Source organism: Biomphalaria glabrata, chromosome 14 (genome assembly GCF_947242115.1).
Source record: "Biomphalaria glabrata chromosome 14, xgBioGlab47.1, whole genome shotgun sequence".
NCBI classification, from domain to species: Eukaryota; Metazoa; Mollusca; class Gastropoda; family Planorbidae; genus Biomphalaria; species Biomphalaria glabrata.
In genome coordinates, this window is record NC_074724.1 from 7,942,933 (window position 1) to 7,965,360 (window position 22,428).

Consider the following 22,428-nt stretch of genomic DNA (forward strand, 5'->3'; position numbering starts at 1 on the left):
AAGCGTAAACTTTCACATTTCTAGGAAAATCGTTAAAGCCATAATGGATATTCGTGTCCAGGTTCTGTCCATTTAGACTTAGCAAACTGAATAAAGGAATTATAAAAAAAAATGATTGTAATGAATTTTAACCAAATAAATGTTTTCTTATATTTTCTTCAATGTCTTTTGTCAAAGTTGTTAAAATTTAAAAAAATGAAAATCTCTTTGAAAGAACTAAATAATTTTTGAATTTCTGAATAAAATGCTAGAATAATCGAAGAAAAAAGTTCACCGCGTTGTTTTCCTCTATACACACGCCCACATACACCCACATACGTATTGTATTCTTAAAGCCCCACATCCTCACATAGATTTCAAGTCTGTTTAGACAAAGAGATTTTCTAGTAAAGTTTGTATTTGAAATCCCAGTCATTTCAATTGTGTCACGCTTTATGGCTTGGGGGAGGAGGGGACAGACTCGCGGCTAGAGGCCGTTTAGATTTAATAAGCTTTACTCTATTTCAACTGGTGCAGGTAATCAATTGTGACTTTTTATTTTGACATTAATGAGTTCTGAATTGCAAAGAGCTATCAATATAGAAAAAAAACAACAACATAATAACTAGGTATAAAAGATGGTATGTATGTCCGTGATGTTGATCCAAAACTAATATTTCATTTTCGTAATAAATGGCACACATGTTTTAATATGGTCTTTGCTAATGTCATTAAATGTTTTTCTGGAAAAGAATAAAAGACTTTTTAGTAGTTTGCAATGGTTGAAAATGCTGTCTGCGGAAGAGGACAATGTAAAACTGTAAAAACTAAACATATTTCTCTCTCTTGTTATACTAAATAACAGACCTATAATGGTGATTTCTAAAATACATACCAGATATTAGGTGATGTGTTCCATCGACACCCCCACCATAATTTTGATGATAAATATGTACAACGTCAACTAGACATAAAGTAAAATAAACTTATATTCATATAACTCATTATAAAATCAAAACCTTACACTCTGATATCATGTAGTCGTCTCTCGTTCATAGCTTATGGTAGAGCTGTTTATATTGCATGATTCTACATAATTCGTTCATACATACATTCATCGTAATTAGATCAAAGTAAGCAAGCATTATCTGAGTTCAATATCAGATCATTAGTCATTGCGAAAGTCATTCCTATGTGATGTAAACTTTGACTAAAGCAACACTTCGTAATATAAATGTTTAAAGTTGGAATAGGCAGCACGTTGCACGTATTTGAGTTTTACCTTTCTTATCTTATCTTATCTTATCTTATATAATACAGACGTTACTTCAAAAAAAGAAGATGATTACGTTATACGCGTCATGCATTTAGTCATGCATATTAACCAATGACTTAAATTCTGCTGGTTTTCCTGGCTAGCTCAGGCAACCCATTCCATGCTCTAATAGCACTAGGGAAGAAGGAGTACCTTTATCTATGTACAGGTTTTAAATTTAAATTGTTTCCACTAATCAATTCAATTGAACGGTATTACATGTCCGTAGTTTCGTTATTACATAACATCGAACCCAACCCGAAGCAGAAAAAAAAGTTTAGATCTGATCGAACCGAATCCATGCTCGTTATTGAACCAAACCGAACTCGAACTTCAATCTAACCGAGCCCAAACTGAGCTGGCTCGATTTCATCTCTATTATTATCATCTCCAGATAATGGTATAAAGCAGTAATTATCTATAGCGTTAGAGTCAAATCCCGATATTCTTCTTAAAACTTTGGCAGCCCTCTGTCAGCATTAGATGAAGGTATAAAGCAGTAATTATCTATAGCGTTAGCATCAGATTCCGATATTCTTCTTAAAACTTTGGCAGCCCTCTGTCAGCATTAGCAAACATGCACAAAAAAAAAACAACATTACTTTATTTTTTATTTTTCATTTAGCTGTTTTACTGCAACGCTCTGCGTAGCAGGCTGACTGTGACTGTGGCGTAGATTAGTGATCACAATGTGTGTTTACAGACTTTACAAAGCAAGAAAGTTTAAATAGGTCAGACCTTCGCTACTGGGATTTTTCTGTACTGCACTTCTCTCCTGGATACACTCTTGTTTACGTTCGGTAAATGTCAATGCAGTTTATTAGGAATTTAATCTAGCATAAGTGTGTATTCAATGTTCTTAACAACATACATAAGAGTTTATGAAATCACTATTATTCTTGGTTCACCTCGATCTCACTAAGTTTAACTAGGTGTAACGTTTAAACAATAGTGATTAATGACACAGGTATTCACATCTTTCCAAGAATATTTAAATTGGTAATGGCTAATTTGGAGGGGTAAAACGCTTAGCTTTCGAACCTCGGTGAAGACTGAGATTTTTAATTTCGGGTTGTTTTTTTAGGGCGCCCCTGAGTCCACCCAGCTCTAATGAGTACCTGACATGAGTTGAGGAAAAGTAAAGGCGGTTTGTTATTGTGCTGGCCACCTGACATACTCGTTAACCGTGGGCCACAGAAACAGATAGCCTTTTCATCATCGGCCCTATAGATCGCAGGGTCTAAAAATTGAACTTTTTTTTTGCCAATTTTATTATTTTTACTACACTTTTTTTTTCTCCAGAGTGGAACTAGGCCTACCCGAACCGCTAAACGGAGTTTTTTTTTGTTTTTTTTTTCATTCTTCAAAATTAAGAATTATAACAGCAGTGCCAAGACCGCAAGTGACAATTAAAGGTAGGGCTATAGTGTAGAAGTATTAGTTTGTTTATCTATATATTAATAGGGGCTTCGGTTTATCCGTTGTAAAAAAAAAAGAAAGAAAGGAAATGTTAACTATGATTAAAAATGCACACAGTAAAGAAAAATATGAAGGCAGCACTAGGGACTTTCCTTTAAAAATATAAGGACATCCTACTCGAGCCCGTCTGTTCATTTAGTCGTGCATGTTATAGTATCACAAATGAAATTTCTTCGAGTCGGCCCCAGCAGCGACCTACATATTTTGCCACCACTAGCGCTGGCATAACCAAAGTCCGCATGTGGTCGATTTCGATTCTCTTTTCGCTGTCTTCGTCTGTCCTCTGTGAGTTGTGACCTCCAGCTGTCTTGTTCTAAAGCCGCCTGCAACCAGGTGCACTCTTCTGTGTAAGTTAAAGACAGAGGTTCTAAATACCATTCCATTATATCCCGAATAATAGGAGGCTAACGCGTTAAGCAAAATATTAAAAATACTTGCAAATAGAAAAAGCTTATATAAGGGAAATAATTGCAAAGCTACTGCCATATCTCTCAATACTGGAAAGGTTTCATCCCCTTATTTCTATTTAAAACAAATTAAAAATAATTGATTGACATTGACTGATTGGTTAATTGTTTTTGATTTATGTATTGTCATCGACTGTGAATAACTTTGCGAAATTTGATCTTGACCCGAGAAGATAAGTGGGAAAAAATACACATACAAAATCCGTAGCGGACAGACAAACAGACAAACAAGATTTATAAACAAAGAACAAAAAAATACAACAACTTGAGAAACATGTGAACAAATATAACATTAGAACATTGGAGACTTCACAAAAAAACAAAAACAACCATAACAATGAATGTTAGCTAGTGACTTAGATTTAGCTAAATCGTTGGTTTCCTGACTAATGAAGGTAACCCATTTCATGCTAGAATGGCACTAGAGAAGAAGGATAACTTGTACGAATTAGTCCTAGCTAATGGAAAAAGAAATGTTCCTTTTCTTTGTGTTTTTCTGGGTATTTTGTTACGTTGTGTTTTGTACTATGGACGATTATGTGGTCGGGTTCTGCGAGAGATTAGGGTGACCCTGCGTCGCGATACTTGGACCAGATAACTATACTGACTTATTTCTGGATGGTCTATGTAGATGTTAGACCAGTACATTGGACGCTGTAAGTCCATGGGCTGTTTGTGGTCCGTGGTTCGAGTCATCTCCTGGGCTTTTTTTTATATTTCATCACCTCCTTCTTTCAAAAACCTTGGTACCTTAGTACCGCTATTTCATTTTACATTTCATGTTCATGTTTATTCATAATTTTTTTCACCACTAAATGATACAGAACTTTGTTCATAATACATTAAGTGACTACAATGAAGCTGGACGGACGCTAACGCAATATATTTCTCATTGCACAATGTTTTTCTTGTTATGTCGTGTCATAGATATAATACTTTACAAGTAAAAAAAAACAACATAATATTTTATGTAACATTGTTACTAAAAACTTATGCGTAACTGAATTTCTTTTCTGTTCCTATGCTATCAAGATAAGCAATGATTGCTTGGTGGAATGAAATTGAAAACAATGTTTTACAGATACTTTATATATTGTCTGGCTTTCCATTGGGAAAATAATCGTAAGTATAAAAGGCTAGTATAAATAAAATAGAATTGCTTTTTGTTATCATTTTATACAATAATAAATAATATATATTTATTAAAAAAATATTGCACATGCACAGATTATTAAGTAAATTATTTGTGAATAGTTTATTTTATGGAGCGAGGTGGCCGAGTTGTTAATCGCTTGGCTTCCAAACCTTGGGTACTGGGTTCGAATCTCAGTGAAGACTGATTTTGAATTTCTACCTAACTCTAATGGGTACCTGACTTTATTTGGGGAAAGTAAAGGCGGTTGGTCGTTGTGCTAGCCACATGGCACCCTGCTCGATGGCCAAAGAAACAGATGACCTTACCATCATCTGCCCTACAGATTTAAATGGAACCTACTTACTTACTGGTTTATTTTATTATTTGATGTATTCTAGATCCACTAGCCTATCAGATAATAGAAGAAGGAGAAGATGTTACACTGAGTTACAGCTGGCCTGAAGGTAACCAACTAGAAGTTTCTTGGTTTAAAGACTCGACCCTGATCTCCAGATGTGACTCCTCGTTTAGTTGTACTGACTTTATATCCAACTACTCCAAGACCATTGTCAGAAGATCGAACTTCACAGAGGACGTCGATATTTCTATTCACATTCCTTTCGCCACTCGACTAAGTTCTGGCCTCTGGAGATTACAAAACACAGGCTTAAGGAGAAATACAATTCTGAAAAGTTATGCACTACAAGTCATTGGTACGTAATTTTACAAAGCTTATACCAAACACTCGGACAGGAGTCACATGACACACACTTCTGTTAAATTAACATCTCAATAAAATAAATCCCACACAACTCCCCTTTTGTAGACACTGCGCCCACCCTTATGAAACCGTAAACCATTTCCTTTTTAAATGCCCCTTCCTAATCCACCTAAGGCAGACCCCACTACCACTACAGCCCAACATAACCAACACCCTGTACGGCAGTGCTGAACAACTGAAGAGAACAGCACACTATTTTTCCTTGGGTAATCATGAATGTGAGCGTCAAAAATTATTTATCGCGACATTCCTTGTTGTCTCTTCCTGGCCAAAAATAAATCCAGATTTGTTTATCAAAAATAATTTTGGCATCATTAAGTGCTGCCAACTAAAAATGAGAAACACCCATTATATACAGATGTATTAATGTTAGACACAATAATTTAGACCACAATAAAATAGTTCTTTTTTTTTTTTTAAAGATTTATTGCAATCAATTTTTGTGTGTGTGCTAAATAGATGTTACTTTTCATTGTCACTGAATTATGAATTATTACAATCTCTGAGTAAATTCTTTTTTTTTTTTTTTGTGAATTACCTACGTCTGTATTTTATAGGACAAGATCTGGATTGAGATTTTTTTAAAAATAGCTTTTATGAATTGCTAGACCAGATTCCATATATATTATTTTAAATAGTTTTTATTTTCATAAAGAGCATTTTTCATGCTTATAGCATGCTCAGAGCACTATGGTCCAATCTGTTTTCAGGATCACTTGGAAAGGGGGGGGGGAGGTATCCAGGGAAAATGTTTTCAGTAATGCTTTTAGTTGCTCAGTAAGCTCAACTCTGAGTCCGATGTTGAGAACCCCGAGCCTCTTTATATGTAGCTATCACAAGCCCAAGCGTTTTATGTCTCTCACGCTTGTCATATAGCGATTTCTATTTATTTATTTCTCTTGCTGTATTTTGAAAGTATGGTAAACGATGTTAAAAAGGGTAATTAATTTATGTAAAAAAGAAAAAAAAAAGCTTATTATTATATAGTGAGTAGCATACGCCGATATTTTTCAGAGCCTGCATTAGCCTAGGTTACTGCAACCTATGCGACCGCAGTGAGCCACGCACTGTCATAGAACCCACTCTAATCCTAGGCGTAAATTATTAAAATGAAACCATTTATAACTTATAACAGATTTTCCGTGGTCTTCTGGTTTACAAGAAGCTCCTGGAAGGTGACTTCTCACAATTTATGGAAAAAAGATACTTGCGTATGTAGGCCTACTGTAATAGTCCTGCCTTGTATTTGTTGATGGCTGTCGGACTTCGACTTTCTGGAGGCCTCAGACAGGACAGGGGTGAAGAGCCCCATGTCCAGGCCTGGTGGTTGGATAAAAGCAGCCTTTCTAACCATCAACGGGATAATGGCGCCTACGGCGCCGACGCCCTACTGGACTTCACTGAAGGAGGCATGGGCAGAGGCGGCCTTAGCAGTGCGCGGGGCCCTAAGCCGTAAGTGTAGGCTATATATCCATACCACATCACATCACTAAATGTCTCGTCCGCCTCTAATGCTGTAGGTCTTATTTTTGCTACAAAACATAGTACCTTACTTATGTACTGTACTATTGGCCGTTTGACTACATTACATAATGTACTTTATGAAAGATTTTGCCTTAAAGTTTAATCAACGTAACTAATGATTAAGACATTTGTTCATGAACAATCAACAAACTACATAATAATATTTCTGCTAAACACTCTGAAGGTTAAGATTATGGCCGCCGCAAGAAGAGCGCAAAAGGTCGATTGTTGATGCGAATAATGTGTGCTTGGACTCCTTGGTGCTTTCCCTTCAAGTTTACACCATTGTATTTGTATCCCTGGACACGACAATCGGCGATGTCCCGACCAACGTTTACCAGCGCAGCAAGAAGCGCCATGACAAACAATTTCCTGTTAAGTTGTCATCCTATGAATGAATCCTATGCCCGATGTAATGGCCGTGAGCCTCGGCGTTCTTAATTCTTCGAAGATGTACTTGCATGGTTGGGTCGACTTCGGCTATCACCGTTGTTCGTTTGTTTCTCTGTTCTCCCATGATATGCGGTGTTGTTTTCTTAAAGGTACTGTACAGTTGCTAGAATTTTTGTTAAGACTGCGCGCTACAGCAGTTTTACTTTTCTAATTTTTCTTGCATCACGTTTTCGTTGTGCTACCATTTGACATTCTCAGAGCTAAATCCAACCAGAAAGTCACACACTTAACGGGATGTACAGAAACCTCGTGCTGCTGAAGTTTATGTCATGTTAAGAGCTTACATAGAAATAGTATTTGGTATTATAAAGATGCCTGGAAAGATTTCCAAAGATATTGAGTATATATGAGAATCGTTCTGGTTTTCGAAGCTGACAGTGCTAGGGAATCTCCAATCGCAGGGCCTGGGAAGGTTGTCCCACTTGCCACCCCCTAAGACCGCTACTGGGCATAGGCGTAGCCAGGGGGGGTTGGGGGTTCAATAATGTTCCCTTTTTCTTCTGATTACATCAGGTCCATAAGTTGTTTCGAAACTGTCACATCTTTGACATATGCTGATAACGCGAATGTTTATTTGTATAGCATTAGGGCCTCTTCTGACCTTGTTAGAATGTTCCTTGTGCAAACATTAAATAACTTTATCCTGATCAATTTTGTTGTTGCATAGTGCCACTATGTTCACTGAGTAATTTGACCACAACACATATATTTAGAAGCAAGCATCGTCTCAACAGACAAAACATTTAACAATCATAATAAAATAGTGCATAATAACTTGGCAACCATGGAAATACATCACTTAGAACCCATTTATATTACATCTCGTATCTCTTACACAATACATACTGTCACAGATTACATTATAGAATTGTGTGTACATTTCACATTTGAAAGAAATATAAGCCCTCGACATGAGCCTCGGGATTTACCCCTCAAATTTAGACACTTGACAGCACGTCAGGATTTACCCAAGGGACGTGATTATGAAGTTTGAAATCTATTGGTTGATTTGAAATTAAACAAAGACATTTTTTTAAAAGAGTTAGCGCCAGAGAATTGGCGAGAGTAAGAAAGTAACGCCAGTCGATAAAATAATTGGTTAGTAGACAGTCACGTTTCTAAGAACTCTGTTTGAAAAGCCTTTGTAATATGTTTCATGCTCATTGATTTGTAATTTGTACATAAACTGTACTTACGTTGTATTTAAATAAAGTTCCAGAGTTTTGTTTTATCAAAGAATCGTTAATTGTGATTCTAGATCGTCATTTTTTTTAACTATTGAATTCAAGTAAAATCCCCGGCATAACAACACATCATACCATCTGCATGTTGTTACACATACATACATCTCTTTACTCACAGGAGTCCAAAAGGTAACTTAGGTTTTCACCCTGTGGTCAAATACAGACCAATTATTTCTTCGTAAATAAGGCACGAGATAGTCAAATGACTATTAACTCACTCCATGCCACATTGAATCTCTAACGAGTATGTGACAGAAACCTATGCCAGATGTTATGTTCTGGTGTCTGGGCTGTAAATTGTTTGTTAATATCGAGCCTTTCCTGTTTCGTGTAATCTTTAAGCGCGCGAGAGAGTTGTCATGTTTTTTTTACACCTTCAAATCAATTAACTTCTGATACGAAGCAACTTAGCATATAGTGATTTCACTGAAATAAAGTTTATGAGGATAAGCTATAATTGTAATAAACTGGAATAAGCTAATCTGTAGTTCATGTCCGACCATGTACGCTTTATTATGGGCTTGCAATTCAAAATTCTGTAGCACGTAGTCGTGACGATTTTTTTTTCATTTGCACATAATTATAGCTATCATTATATTTAGTAAAGGCCTAGAATATGATAAAATGTTATTTTCTTTTTGTCTTAGAGGAAAAAATCTAGGCAGCTGTCAATTTGAGAAGAATTTTGAGTTGGATGGCTGTCTGGTCGTGCGGTTTGCGTGCTGGATTGTCGTTCAGATTTATTGATGGTCAAGGGTTCAAACCCTGCACTCTCCCATCCCCCGTCGTCCTGCGAGAGGTTTGGACTAGGAAGTAATTATCTTCAACTCTGAAGGAACATCCGAAACATGTAAAACATTTTACGAACAAACAAAACAACATGTTTGGTGCATTTTAAAATAGTTAGGCCTACTATAAGTGGAACCAGACAAACTGCTTTATGTGTAATCAGTGCCTGCTTCTCGTGTGCTTCGGATGTGTGTTTTAATTGTAATCAATTATTCATCTGTTCTTGAACCTGTTTCCGTGTTGTACGTTGCAGTCTGTCCATCTTAGCATAAGTGGCCGCTCAAAAGCACACCAGCAGTCACATTAATGACATAATCAAAAACCAAACTGACCATGATTAGGAACACTTCAGGGATTGCATCTTGAGGAAGGCGAGACTATTCGCAGACAAACTAGGTAATGAATTAGTGCTGCCGATAATTTGTAGTCGACAGACACACCAAGCAAAAAACATTTGTTTGGATTTTTGGGATTATTAAAGAGCACTGCTTTACAGTCCGTATCTGGATTCGTTAGTTTCTTCGTTAACGTCTCTCTTTTCAAGCAATACTAATGCTCAGTTCAACCTGTTTTGTTTACATCCTAAAACGATGCAAGAGCATGAAAAAAGTAGGCCTATTTATCTACATATCTTATATCATACAGACGTTACTTAAAAAAAGAAGATGAATACGTCTTACGCGTCATGCATTTACAGTGAAATTAATATCGCATAGGTAGGGGGGGGGGGCGAGGGGACACCAGCTCTTTTCTTTAATATGCTCGGGGGGGGGGGGGGGAATTGAAGCTATGACTTTGAGCCATAGTGGTAACTTGCATCCCCCTGCAAAAAATCCTGCGGGCGCCCATGAACACCCAATATATCTTGTCTATGAAATATACAATGAAATATGTCTTGATGTGAAATGAAATCTACATGTTCTTAGCAGCTTGTTGTCCAGATACTTAACTACTATTAAAGACGAGCACATCAATTTCAACACATAAAACTAGTCAATTAAACTTCATACAGACTTTTATAATTGCTTAAATTCTCACGTGACTTCTACTGTGACCTAATCACTTCTCTTTACATCGCTACTTTTCTAAAATCTTCTAACAACTCTTAGGTCGACCGACTACTAGCCTACTTAGTTACTAGACTTGTAACAACTCTCAGGTCGACCGACTACTAGCCTACTTAGTTACTAGACTTGGATTTCCTTCTACGTTTTCTTTTTTACACGGCTACTACAGCTTGACTTTCTTCTTAAATGGCTTATAGCCTTGCCGATTCTTTTATCCGTGGTTCAATAGAAGCGAGTCACAATGTCATCCTTTCTAGCTCTATATTGGCCAAAATCACCTAAATATTAGAAACTACTACAGGATTACTATTTTACCAGTGACTCAAATACAACAGAACAAAACATAATATTGATCTTATATTTAGATCTAGGCTATATAGACTTAACAAAAAAAAAAGCAAATTAACACACAAAGAACAAGTTCAGCATATATTTGTGTTATTGCAACTTTATTAATATAATTGTTAGAAAAAAAAGAGTTTATATAGTTAATTATATAATTTACGCCTACAAACAAGCGTGCATCACCGGTGTAAGCAAGTGTAACAAAAAGAAAATCTCAGAATACTAAGTTGGCAACACCTCTGTGACATCATTGTAAACAAAATGGCAGCGTGCTGAGCAACCTTGACGTCGCTAATGCTTTTTGTTAATGTCATATAAATATAAAAGTTCTCTGTTTTACAAGAAAATCTTTTAAAAACATAATTTATATTTATTAATTGTATTTTAAAAAAAATTTTGAATTTTCGGCGAATCATTAATTTTTGACGCTCATCTTCATGATTACCCTTTCCTTGGCACAGTCTGCAAAAGAGCTCACAGCTCAGCAGCCAAAAAGCTGGCTAGAAGAAGAATATCAAACACTCTGTCTGTCTGGTAAAACTCTGTACACATTATTTCTCCTGTACCCAGTCTCGGATCAAGCAGAAATTTTCGCACAATTATTTCTAGTATCTGACAAAACAAGAATCAATAAAAATAATTAAGTAATCAGATATTTATTATTTTGTTTTGTATTTCAAACTTCAGCTTGATCCGAGATTGGTTGGAGGAAGAATAACGTTTACAAACTTATTACCAGATAGACCAACAGACAGACAGAGTGAGCTGATATAAGTTTTGTGAAATAAAAAGTTCTTCAGAAATATATTATAATGTCTTTAGTAGTTAAAGAAACGTATACTAAAGTGAAATCGTTATAGAAGGCTTAAACGAGCTACTGGTCTAAACTGACCAAAGGCTGGACAATGCAGGTCAAAGTTCAGACCTTCCAACGGTTGGTCTTGAATTAGCCATTAATATAATTTTTGTAAGGGCAGAGAAGCTGTGATGACAAAGTTATCAACATACAAACAAAATATCAAACACTTTCGAAACACTAAATCTGTATTTTTGTGTTCATTCTACCAGCCAAGGGGGACGCCATTGAGTGCATTCATGAAATGAATGACTGCAATTTTACAATTGTGTGCAGTCTTCGGAGAGTCTATCCACAGGCTGAATGTAGAGCCTCAGTCCGTTTGAACGAGGTATGTCTTTCTTCCTTCTTATCTCTATTTAGACATTTAAAGGGAACACTTATTTTGCATTTGCTCATATGCGACATAAAAGCTACAATACATTTGGCAGTACAGCGACTATAAATCATCTCATAGAAAATTTCTTCTTGAGATTGTAGAACCCTATCTTCACTTATGAAATACAGACGTTACTTCAAAGAGCAAAAAAAGATGATTACATCTGGTAGTGGAGAAATAGTCCCTCCTGCTTGGGTGTTATTATCAATAATTGCTTGTTTAGAATTAATGCTTTTCATGGCTAAAGACTGCTCACTTCTCTTCACGTCATTACGGCTATGGCTAGTCTTCCCAATAACCAATCAGCGACGGCTGTCCGTTTATTTACATTAACATATCGGCACTAGGTACCAATATAGCTACTTCCTAAAAATAGCTTTTGCCGAGAGTGCTTTGGCTACCTATCAAGGGTGCTCGAGGTTCGACACAAGACTCGATCAGAGATGTGTTTGCTGAGCGCTTAAAGGCAGCACGGAAAACCTTCTCCCTGATACCCCATTCCCTAGTCTGCAAAAGAATCGGACCATAGCGCTCTGAGCATGTGATAAGCTTGAAAGATTATAGCTATTTTAGAAAAAGTCGAGCATTAATGTTGTATGTGTGATATATAGGATCTACTATTAGAGAAACTCTATAGCTAATTTAATTGTGCCTTGATAGAGGAGAATAATATTTGACTCTTCCCAAATTCGAAGCAAAGTATTGAAGACAAATAGTAAGCAATGCACTTTGAGAGCAACTTAAATACCATTTTGTTAAGCTTAAATATGTGACGCTATTCAAACGGATGATTTGTAAACGCTAAAAAAAAATGTGTTGTAGAGAGAATGCTACAGCGGTAACAGCAACCTGGCCACTAACAAAGAAATGATCAAAGAGAGTGACTACTTTGAGTCTAACTGCACCATCGCAATGTCGTACATCATATTCCGACCATCTGTGGTGGATGTAGACGTCAGTATGTATCCAAATGTCACTGGCAAAGAGGACGATGCTAAAGTGGGCCATCGGAAATCTTTCCAATTTAAATTAGGTGAGCTGCACTATTGTTTCAATGAGTGGAATAAGTAGACTTATAATTAAGCTGTATACTTAGACAGTATTGCCCTATACTAAGACAGAAGTGCCTAATATTAAGACAATAGTGTCCTTTACGAAGACAGTAGAGCCTAATATTAAGACGGCAGTGTCCTATACTAAGACAGTAGTGCCTAATATTAAGACAGTATTGCCCTATACTAAGACAGTAGTGCATGATGTTAAGACAGTAGTGCCCTGTACTAAGACAGAAGTGCCTAATATTAAGACAGTAGTGTCCTTTACGAAGACAGTAGAGCCTAATATTAAGACGGCAGTGTCCTATACTAAGACAGTAGTGCCTAATACTAAGACAGTATTGCCCTATACTAAGACAGTAGTGCATGATGTTAAGACAGTAGTGCCCTATACTAAGACAGTAGTGCCTAATATTAAGACAGTAGTGCCTAATATTAAGACAGTAGTGTCTTATATTAAGACAGTAGTGCCTAATATTAAGACAGTATTGCCCTATACTAAGATAGAAGTGCCTAATATTACGACAGTAGTGTCCTATCTCTTGGTCGGAGTTTGGCGAAGGTCGATGCGGCTTTCCCTATGTTTTTTTGTTTAAATCTGCTCTTCTAGAGAGAGGTCATCTTGAATTGCAGATCCAAGATAGCAGAATACATTTACGGCATCCAGCTTGTTATCGTCAATGAGGATGGAGGGAGGTGGTGCGGTAGTGGTGGTCCCAAAACATTATTTTTCTTTGTGCAAATAGTTAGGCCATACTCTTTACAAGCCTGAGAGAAGCAATAATACATAAAACATTACACCATAATTTACAAATAGAAAAACAAAACTCAATGAAATACTCAGAAAGATATAATATAAAGATGGAGGTACATTTCTTATACCAAATTTACAAGAGTGCTCCTTTTGCATTAATGCCATTAGAGAATAGCATGGGTTGCCTGAATCAGCCAGGAAAACCAACAACTTAGCAGAGTTTTAATCATTGATAACATGCATGACTAACGTCACAAATAAAATGCATACGACATAATTATCTTCTAGTTGAAATAACGTCTGTAATATATACGATAAGATAATTTGAATCGTAAAAAAATAGGACTTATGACTCAAGCTGTTTCCAGACTAAAGAAACAAGCTGAAATAGAAACTAAAAGAACTTATTCTTAGTAACATACAAGTTCGCAGATAAATGTAGGACAAGTTTGTTATGTCACACTACAATTACATTCAATAGAGCCCTTTAGGCCGTGTACAGCGTTTATGTGCATGTCTTTTCTTTTTTTTTTTTTAATTTCCGCGGGATATTATAGAGGTGTATTTTTCGTGAAAGGGAATCTAGGTCAAGGTTATAAGAAGCCAATTTTTTTTTTGTTTTGTTTTTTTCATTAGCTATCGGTCAGATTTTTATTATTATTATTATTATAAAGTTTGATTACTCTGGAATTAGGTGACATCGTAAATTCTATGACTTAGAATGAACATATGAACAGAAAGTGACCGAATGCAAATCAAACGAGTACTACAAATCAACAAATCAAGAAACCATCTCAACATTAAAAAAAAAAAATTCCTCACAAAAACGTATGGGTATTTTTAATTTTTTTTTTAAATATGCATCTAGGGCAAGCCATAACTAAGACGCTCATCATAAGGAGAAAGAGTTTGCAATTAGCTACGATGTCCTAGACACTAAAGGCGCATGAAAACTTAAAACTAGCAAAATAAAAAAAAACACAAGAAAGACAATATAAATATCTCTTTAAAAAAAAACAATGCTTATGTTAAGTGTAGTATGAATTAGTTTGTATGATTCATGTTAATAGATTTGTAATAGATCTAGACCAGCAAAAATAAGTCTCTGCGAATACAAATATTTTACCAAGTATTTCCTGCTGTTGTCACGCAATGATTTTATCACTTACCTGGACCGGTGGAAAGGGGTAGGGGAGAAAAAAAGGGGTTTTGTAAATGCATTTATAAAAAAAATAAAATTGAGCGACCTGAATTCGAACGCTAAGACCTCCTCAGCCTCATCGAGCCAAAACATTGACCACTGTGCCAGGGAGCGGATTTTGAAAATCTATCTATATATGTAATTCTCTTCTTCCCTCAAGAGTTTTGTCGAGTAGCTAGAAGTAAAGGAAAGATCACTGTGCGGATAGTCCACGAGGAAACAAGAGGGGGGTGGAGAACTCGAAGTCACAAAATAGTAGGCGACAGAGCACGCTCAAGAGTTTATACACAATGGAAATATCACTCTTTTATTTTTGCAACTCGGACGGAGGGAGTTATCCTAGGTAATTTAAGAGAGAAAAAAAAGACAATTTTCGACTGTATATTTCAGGAGTTTTGTATGAGTTTTTAAAAGATTTTAATAATTTCCGGATATTTCCAGGACTTTTTCGTATATTTTGCAATTTCAGGAGATTTCCAGGACCTCCTGTTAAATTGACAGGAGGCCGCGGGAAATCTGTTATAAGTTATAAAATGGTTTAATTTAATAATTTATACACCTAAAATTAGCGCGGGTCCTATAAAAGTGCTGGGCCCACTACGGTCGCATAGGTTGCAGTGGCCTAAGGATGGCCCTGCAAAATAGCGGCGTATGCTACGCCGCCGGTCGACTAGTAGTTTTTATTTTGATTAATCCATGTGTTTTTATTGACTATGAATAAATGCGAAATTTTAATTTGATCCGAGAATGAAAAAAAAAACATAGACAAGATTAGTACCAGACTGACAGACTGGGAGAGTTGATATAACCTTGGAAAAACATGAAAAAACATGCAAATCCTTTTTTTTTTTTAAAGACAATACCTCCCTTATGCAACTTAGAGCGATTTATGTGCATTACTTATTGTGGCACCCCTACTAACCAGGAGAGAAAGTACATAATATAACTTTTTATTTGCCAATGTTATTTTCATAGATAACGTGAACAGTGGATCTGTGGCGTGTGCGAGATTTAGACCTGCGGACAAACAACTCATATGCAAAGCTCCAAGAGTGGAACATGGCATAGATGATATATCGTTAATAAAAAGTTCACAAGTTCAAAATAATTCCACTGTTGCTACTCCTAAAGCTGGTAAGTACACTACAATATAGAAACTATAAATAAAAAAGAATTTGTTTTTTATTTTTTGAATCTTGATGAAGCAATTGTTAATCCTTTTTTATTACAAAACTTATTTTAACTCACTCTGTCTGTCTGATGCATCGTTTCTCTGATCAAGATGAAATTTTGCACTTTTATTAGCATAGACAAGACATGAATCAATAATAAAAAAAAGTCACCAATCAGTCAATTAATCAGTGGTATCTCATTATTTTGTTTGATATCAGCAAAGAAACTAATCCTTCAGTACGTTGCAGATATGGCTAAATGTGTAGGGTTTAGCCCCCTTAGGCAGTTATTAAACTTATTTCTCCCTCACGCATTCTCCTATCAAGTTATTACTTTAAACAATTATTTATTTTAGCTAACAAAACATCAATAAAAAGAAATAAAAAAAAATTAGTTAATTACTTATGTTTGAAATCGAATAAGAGAAATAACTTGTACACTACTGAGAGATATAGTTTTATGGGCGGAGTTCTTTCCCTTTAGACAAGCTTTTTTTTTTTTTTAAGGATATTTATACTTTACTTGTTTTAGTACTATGAACATTCTGAACATTATTCCTCTTCATGATTGTTGTTAAAAATCAAATAGTCTATATAAAACCTATTAAGAAATGTAGAATAACATTTGATGAACTAACTTTTTACTAAATAAATAGCTTCAATGTATAGAATTAAACTATCTAATAGAAAGTGATATCTATGTCTTCGGTGAGCTCTCTAAAGTATCACAGTTTATTATTTATGTATAGAGCCCCCGTCTTTCAGTTGTGAGCATGAAGTCCAGAACAATGTTATCATCAATTGTTCAGCCGCTAGCAAATATCGATTGGAAGAGTGCATCTTCTATATAGCTGCAGAAGAGGTAGATAAACATTTTTTTTATAGAATGAATTTAACTATTTAAATGGATAAACCTTATACGGTTGTGTTTTCTTATGTGACTAAAAGGACTAATCCTTAATAAACAGTTATGGTCTTGATATATAATCGCCAGGCACTTTTGCGCTATCATCCATCTTTCTTCTTCTGTTGTGTATGGCATCTGCAATCCGGGGCCCTTACTTCATACCCGCTCTCCATATGTATCTATCCGTTGCCACTTTTTCCCAGCTGTTAGTGTCGATTATGAAGAGCTTCATTGGTTCATGACAAACCTGAGATGGCTTAAGCCAAGAGTTCAAATTTAGGTCGTTCCCCTTTTATTTTTATAAATGCTTTTGTTGTCAGTCTAGATGTATTACAAATTTAATTGCATGACAGAACAAACTAATTGATACAATTACGCTTAATATAAGCTTTTTAACTTTTTTTTTTTGTTTCCTTGTTTATATTATGATCGGAACCCCTCACACTTCAACATCTTCGCCCTAACTTCGTGCACCCTGTGTCACGTACAGGGCTTACAAAAAAAAAAGAAGCTATTAAAAAGTTTTATTTGAATATGTCCTGAGGTGAAAGATTTTTCTAATCTTGTTTACTCATTGCATAGCCTTCTAAGTGTCTTTGCAACACTACCTATTTATATTTCGGAGAATTTTTCTTTCTGCCTTTAGATAGGTCGAACTTGGGCCCACATGGCGGGTAAAAACTAGTTCTTAGAACTCATCTGCATATAAAAAAAATGTTGAATAATACTCTATTTCATATGAAAACTAGCCTGCGGTTAATGTGTTAAAATAAAAAAAAAACTACTTTGCCAAGAGTAGATCCTGCGCATGGATACCCTTTGTCTTGTCCAATGTCAACAAGGTTTGAAGGCTATATGACCTTGAACTTTCAAAGAGTTGTTCAACTTTTTGCTATTGTGGATCTTCAGTTTGTTTTATGGCTACTCCTCACAAAATAGTTTTCCCTTTTGTTTCCAAGGAATATTTATTCAAAGTTTTATCAAGATTTGACTTTCATTCAGGACATACATGCAAACATACGCTTTACTTTCTGATTTATATATATGTAATGTAATATAGGATACTGTATGGACAACAATAGTGTGAAATTATTTTGTCGTATGTAACCTATATATGGTTCCTTCAATATTTTTGATCAGATTATTCCCTAAAGATTTGTAAAATAAAACATTTATTCTTATCTTTTCAAATTAAACTTAAGGAGAATGAGTTTATTAAGAAAGTTGGAAACAAAATTGCAACAGGCGATTCTAGTCCGGAAGAAGCCTCCAGAATACAGCAGTGCTCCATTGAAATCCCATTGGAACGAATCGGAAATGATATTTACGATGTTGAAGTTCGTATGCTTTTTAATACGTCAGCAGGAAATATTGTTTCTGAAGGTCATTTCGTCTTTGTCATAGATCTAGGTAAGTGTGAACACGGTGCAATGCGTTATTAAACAATAGCAAAGTCTTGATTGCACTAGCAACTTTGTCGTTTCTTTTCAATAGACGAACACATATTTGAGAGGAAGAAAACATTTTCGGGAAAAAAGAAAACAAAGTGTGCGAATGTTGCCCAAGAATGTGAATAGTGAACTTTAAACAAGAGAGACATAGGGGAGGTAAGGATTGTAAGAAAAGCAAGTAAGAGGAAAGCGAGACAGGGAAGGGATAGATTGGAAAAAGAAACTTTCTTAGAGACAGGAGTAAATCAGGTGGAGAGAGAGATGTGAGAGAATAAGTGGGAGAACTAGACTGTTAGAGAATCAGAGTAAGAGAGAAGGTAGATAATCAAAGACTTGGGAAGAATTAGTGTGGAAGAGAGACAGGATAGAATCAGTGTTAGAAAGATGGTAAATAATCAAAGACAGGGGAAGAATTAGTGTGGAAGAGAGACAGGATAGAATCAGTAAGAGAGAGAGAGAGAGGGGGGGGGCAAAGGGGAATCGTGGAGAGGGAAATATTTGTAAAGAGAGAAGAGGAGTGGGAAAGAAATGGTGGTAGTAAGTAAGTGATAAGATGAAAACATCGTGTAGAATGAATGATGAAAACAATGGAATAAAAAAAATGGATAACAGAGTATATGAAATAGAAAGAGAAATTAGAAAGACGGAGTGTGAGTTCAATAATTTTGCAAGGGAGAATGTGGGGATTAGAAATTTGCAAGAGAAAGAGTGGGAAGAGAAATTTGCATAAGAAAGTGTGGGAAGAGAAATTTGCATAAGAAAGTGCGGGAAGAGAATATGCAAGACAAAGCGTGGGGAGAAATTCGCAAGAGAAAGTGTGAGAAAACAAAGCGATAGAAAAAGAGAAGAATGGGAATGGGAGAGGCAGAGACAAAGGAAAGATACTGAAAGGGGGAGATGAGATAAGAGTATATATGAGCGATGAGAAAAGAGAGAGAGAGAGAGAGGGAGAGTATACAGAGTGAAAAGCAAAGAGGAAGAGAGAAATCAATGTGACAAATCAAGGAGGTAAAAGGTTAAAAATGAGAAGAGACAGAGTAAATAAAGTGTAACTATATTTGAAAGCAAGGAGCGTAGGAAAGACGACACATGTGATCAAATTTGGGTGGAAAAAAAGCAGCTTACGGACTTAGACCGAGAGATATGTTTACAATAACATTTAAAAATAAATTTGATTTCAATTTCTTTCTTAGCTAATCTTGAGCAAGAGGATGGATCCAAGCAATTCTATATCATCATTGGACTTACAGTGCCCATTATAACCATCTTCCTAGTGATTTTAGGCATTTTCCTTGTTAAATATTTACACAGAAAAAGTGAGTTTTTTAATTATTTTTTTACTTATAAAAGTCAAGAGTTCGAATTAATGTCGTTCCCCTTTTATTTTTATAAATACACACCATATATATATATGTTCAATGTGTATCAATCCGACCACGGTTAATGTCCAGGCATTGCCTTGAGATGATCCATAGTCGTTTCGCGAGTCAAGGTGGCCTTACACAACGAAAAGTAATTTTTTTTTTATTTATTAAACAATTTTTACAATATCACTTTAAAACGTTCTCAACCCCTTAAATTGATAAACCTCTTTTTGATTATCTTGACACCACAGTATTTAATAATGCATCACTGTTAAGGGCGAATTTAACTACTTTTTTTTTTCAAAGGCCAGAAAAGACTTTGATCACCATAAAATGAGAGGTCTCTTCCTCTACCAAATAAAATTATTCTATACAAGGTTACAAAGACAGTTTGTGTTGAAACACAAACTCAAAATCGTCCCCCGAAGTGGTCCAACCAGGCAGGAAAAAAAAAGGCAGGTTACAATATTTTCAGAAAGAACATCATAATAATATTAAATCGAAGGCAAATGACAGAGAAGAATGGAGAAAGAAGGTTGACAGATCCTGTGTGGTGCCCAAACGGTCCAGCAGACCAAGGGATAGGTGAAAGTGAATGTAAAATTAGATGTTAACCTGGCCTAACTGATGTCTTATAATGAGTATTTAATTGATCTAATTGTTTTGTAAAGGATCAACCTCTTATTCAAAGCCTTAAGAAAAAAAAAATCTTTAAAAAAAAATTCATTTAGTTTTATCTTCAATGGCATTGTACATGCTCTGCAGTTCAAGCGATAATATGAAAAACTACTTATTAATAGTTGTTTTAACTCTTTCTCTCCTAATTGACGATACCAGTGTTGATTCCACCAGAATGTGGTAAATAATTACGGAGAGAAAGAATTAAATTATGTCCAACTTATTTGCATAGTAAATAGATATTTTTATTGTCTGTCATGAAAATGCAGTACGAGATTATTATAGTTGCTATTTTTCATAACGTCACCAGTAACCCATAGCCTAAAGAAAAAAATATATTCGTTCAGTTAGATTATTGAAATCAAAACTTTTCATTCATTCTTTTCAGAAACAACGCAAAACCCTCGTGTCAGAGAATACAATCATAGACGAAATGGTAATACTGTTTTGAACCGAGAAGACAGCAATGACTCCCTGTATGTCACTGTTGATTAGTTCTGACAAGACTAAATGTCTTGAAATAGACGAGAAGGAACAATTACCAAAGGAAAACAAATTCAATCACAGGTGCCAAAGGTGATTTATAACATTCCGTTTTGATTTTCATAGACACTCTCTGTAAAACATGAACAAATGAGTTGATGGTACATAAAATGAACAAATGAGTTGATGGTACATAAAATGACCAGAGGAGTTGATGGTACATAAAATGAACAGAGGAGTTGACGGTACATAAAATGAACAAATGAGTTCATGGTACATAAAATGAACAGAGGAGTTCATGGTACATAAAATGAACAGAGGAGTTCATGGTACATAAAATGAACAGAGGAGTTCATGGTACATAAAATGAACAGAGGAGTTCATGGTACATAAAATGAACAGAGGAGTTCATGGTAGATAAAATGAACAGCAAGTTGTTCACGTCCTGGCTTATCCAGAGTGCATTAATAGTCAATATTAAAACACAACTTGAATCTATATGACCTGAATCCATTCATGTTAGCGCAGTCATTCATTACATTGAACCATATACGTTTATTACAAACGTTGAATGTGTATAGACTAGTACAACGCCTGTGTTGTGAGCACTCTGCTTTATGGGAGTGAAAGCTGGTCAACATACATGTACCAAGAGCATCTATTGAATAGTTTCCACTTGCGCTGCCTGAGACGCATAATGGGCATCTCTTGAAGGAAGTCTGCCGTTCTAGAATTGGCTTGATTTACCACACCAGATTCTGCCCCGTCTTAAGATTAAGCCAAAACCAGTGACTCATTTGGGCGCATCCATTGCCTTTCGAGACAAAAGGAGCCATACATGAATGTGTATACTTATTTGACTAGAGCCTCAATATTAGTAACATCCCTGAAAAAAACAACAAAAAAAAAACAAAAAAACTCTAATTGGAAACTCAGAGATTGTTTTAGCGAGTCAGGTAGCCATAGATAGGAATAAGACAGAGAAAAAATAAATGCATTTTTTTTCACACGTTTGATTCTTAGTTCAAGCAATCATGTTTTGTTTCCTTCCTAACTCTTTATATTTTTAGCTTTAGCATTGTTATTCTTTAAAGTCTGTTTCTGCTTGCAAAATAAATTTTATTTAAATGTTGTTTTTTTATTTTATTTTTAACGCCGATCTCTTAAATATTAAATTGCTTATACTGTATTTATTGCATTCTTACAATAATGTATATTCACTGGAGCGCCTGTATTGTGTTCCAAGACATATGGAGCCATATAGACAATCAAGAATATTTGATTTTAATTTGCTTTTATTTCTATAATATAACCAAATGGGCATTTTATTTTGTTCTGATTACTACAAGAGGCAGCTTTGTAATTTGTTATTGAAATGTTATTACAATCTTATGTTGTTGTTTTTTAGCGGACCTCAAAAGAGGAAAAGCCGCTGTTAATTTGTTGTGTTCTTCCCGTCCGTCCGTCTCTTTTAGAGCTCAGAAACTAGAAAAAAATCAGATTTCTTGTATTTAAGGTACACATTTTCTAATAAATTTTTTTATTAACAA

The 22,428-nt window shown here is 35.4% G+C and overlaps 1 protein-coding gene across 9 annotated transcripts; it reads left to right on the plus strand.

Moving 5' to 3' along the window:
• Positions 1 to 375: 375 nt before the first annotated feature.
• On the plus strand, positions 376 to 22,428 carry LOC106079772 (uncharacterized). 9 transcript variants are annotated; one of them, XM_056010214.1, is made up of 11 exons: positions 376 to 516; positions 2,597 to 2,709; positions 4,273 to 4,362; positions 4,774 to 5,088; positions 11,647 to 11,765; positions 12,636 to 12,846; positions 15,799 to 15,957; positions 16,745 to 16,857; positions 18,105 to 18,312; positions 19,547 to 19,669; positions 20,784 to 22,428. In XM_056010214.1, the coding sequence occupies exons 3-11, from the start codon at positions 4,296 to 4,298 to the stop codon at positions 20,888 to 20,890; spliced, it is 1,422 nt and encodes a 473-aa protein (XP_055866189.1). In that variant the 5' UTR covers positions 376 to 516; positions 2,597 to 2,709; positions 4,273 to 4,295; the 3' UTR covers positions 20,891 to 22,428. The 9 variants fall into 9 exon arrangements, with proteins under 9 accessions (XP_055866189.1, XP_055866196.1, XP_055866188.1 ...); XM_056010221.1 differs by lacking the exons at positions 376 to 516; positions 20,784 to 22,428 and adding exons at positions 1,937 to 2,094; positions 18,397 to 18,509; XM_056010213.1 differs by lacking the exon at positions 376 to 516 and adding an exon at positions 1,938 to 2,094.

Bases quoted from the DNA above. Each gene is read 5' to 3' on its own strand.
- LOC106079772 (XM_056010214.1), top strand. From the start codon at position 4,296: ATGAAATTGAAAACAATGTTTTACAGATACTTTATATATTGTCTGGCT. The intron at 4,363-4,773 runs GTAAGTATAAAA...GATGTATTCTAG, and splicing joins TTTCCATTGGGAAAATAATC to ATCCACTAGCCTATCAGATA. The intron at 18,313-19,546 runs GTAAGTGTGAAC...TTTCTTTCTTAG, and splicing joins CGTCTTTGTCATAGATCTAG to CTAATCTTGAGCAAGAGGAT.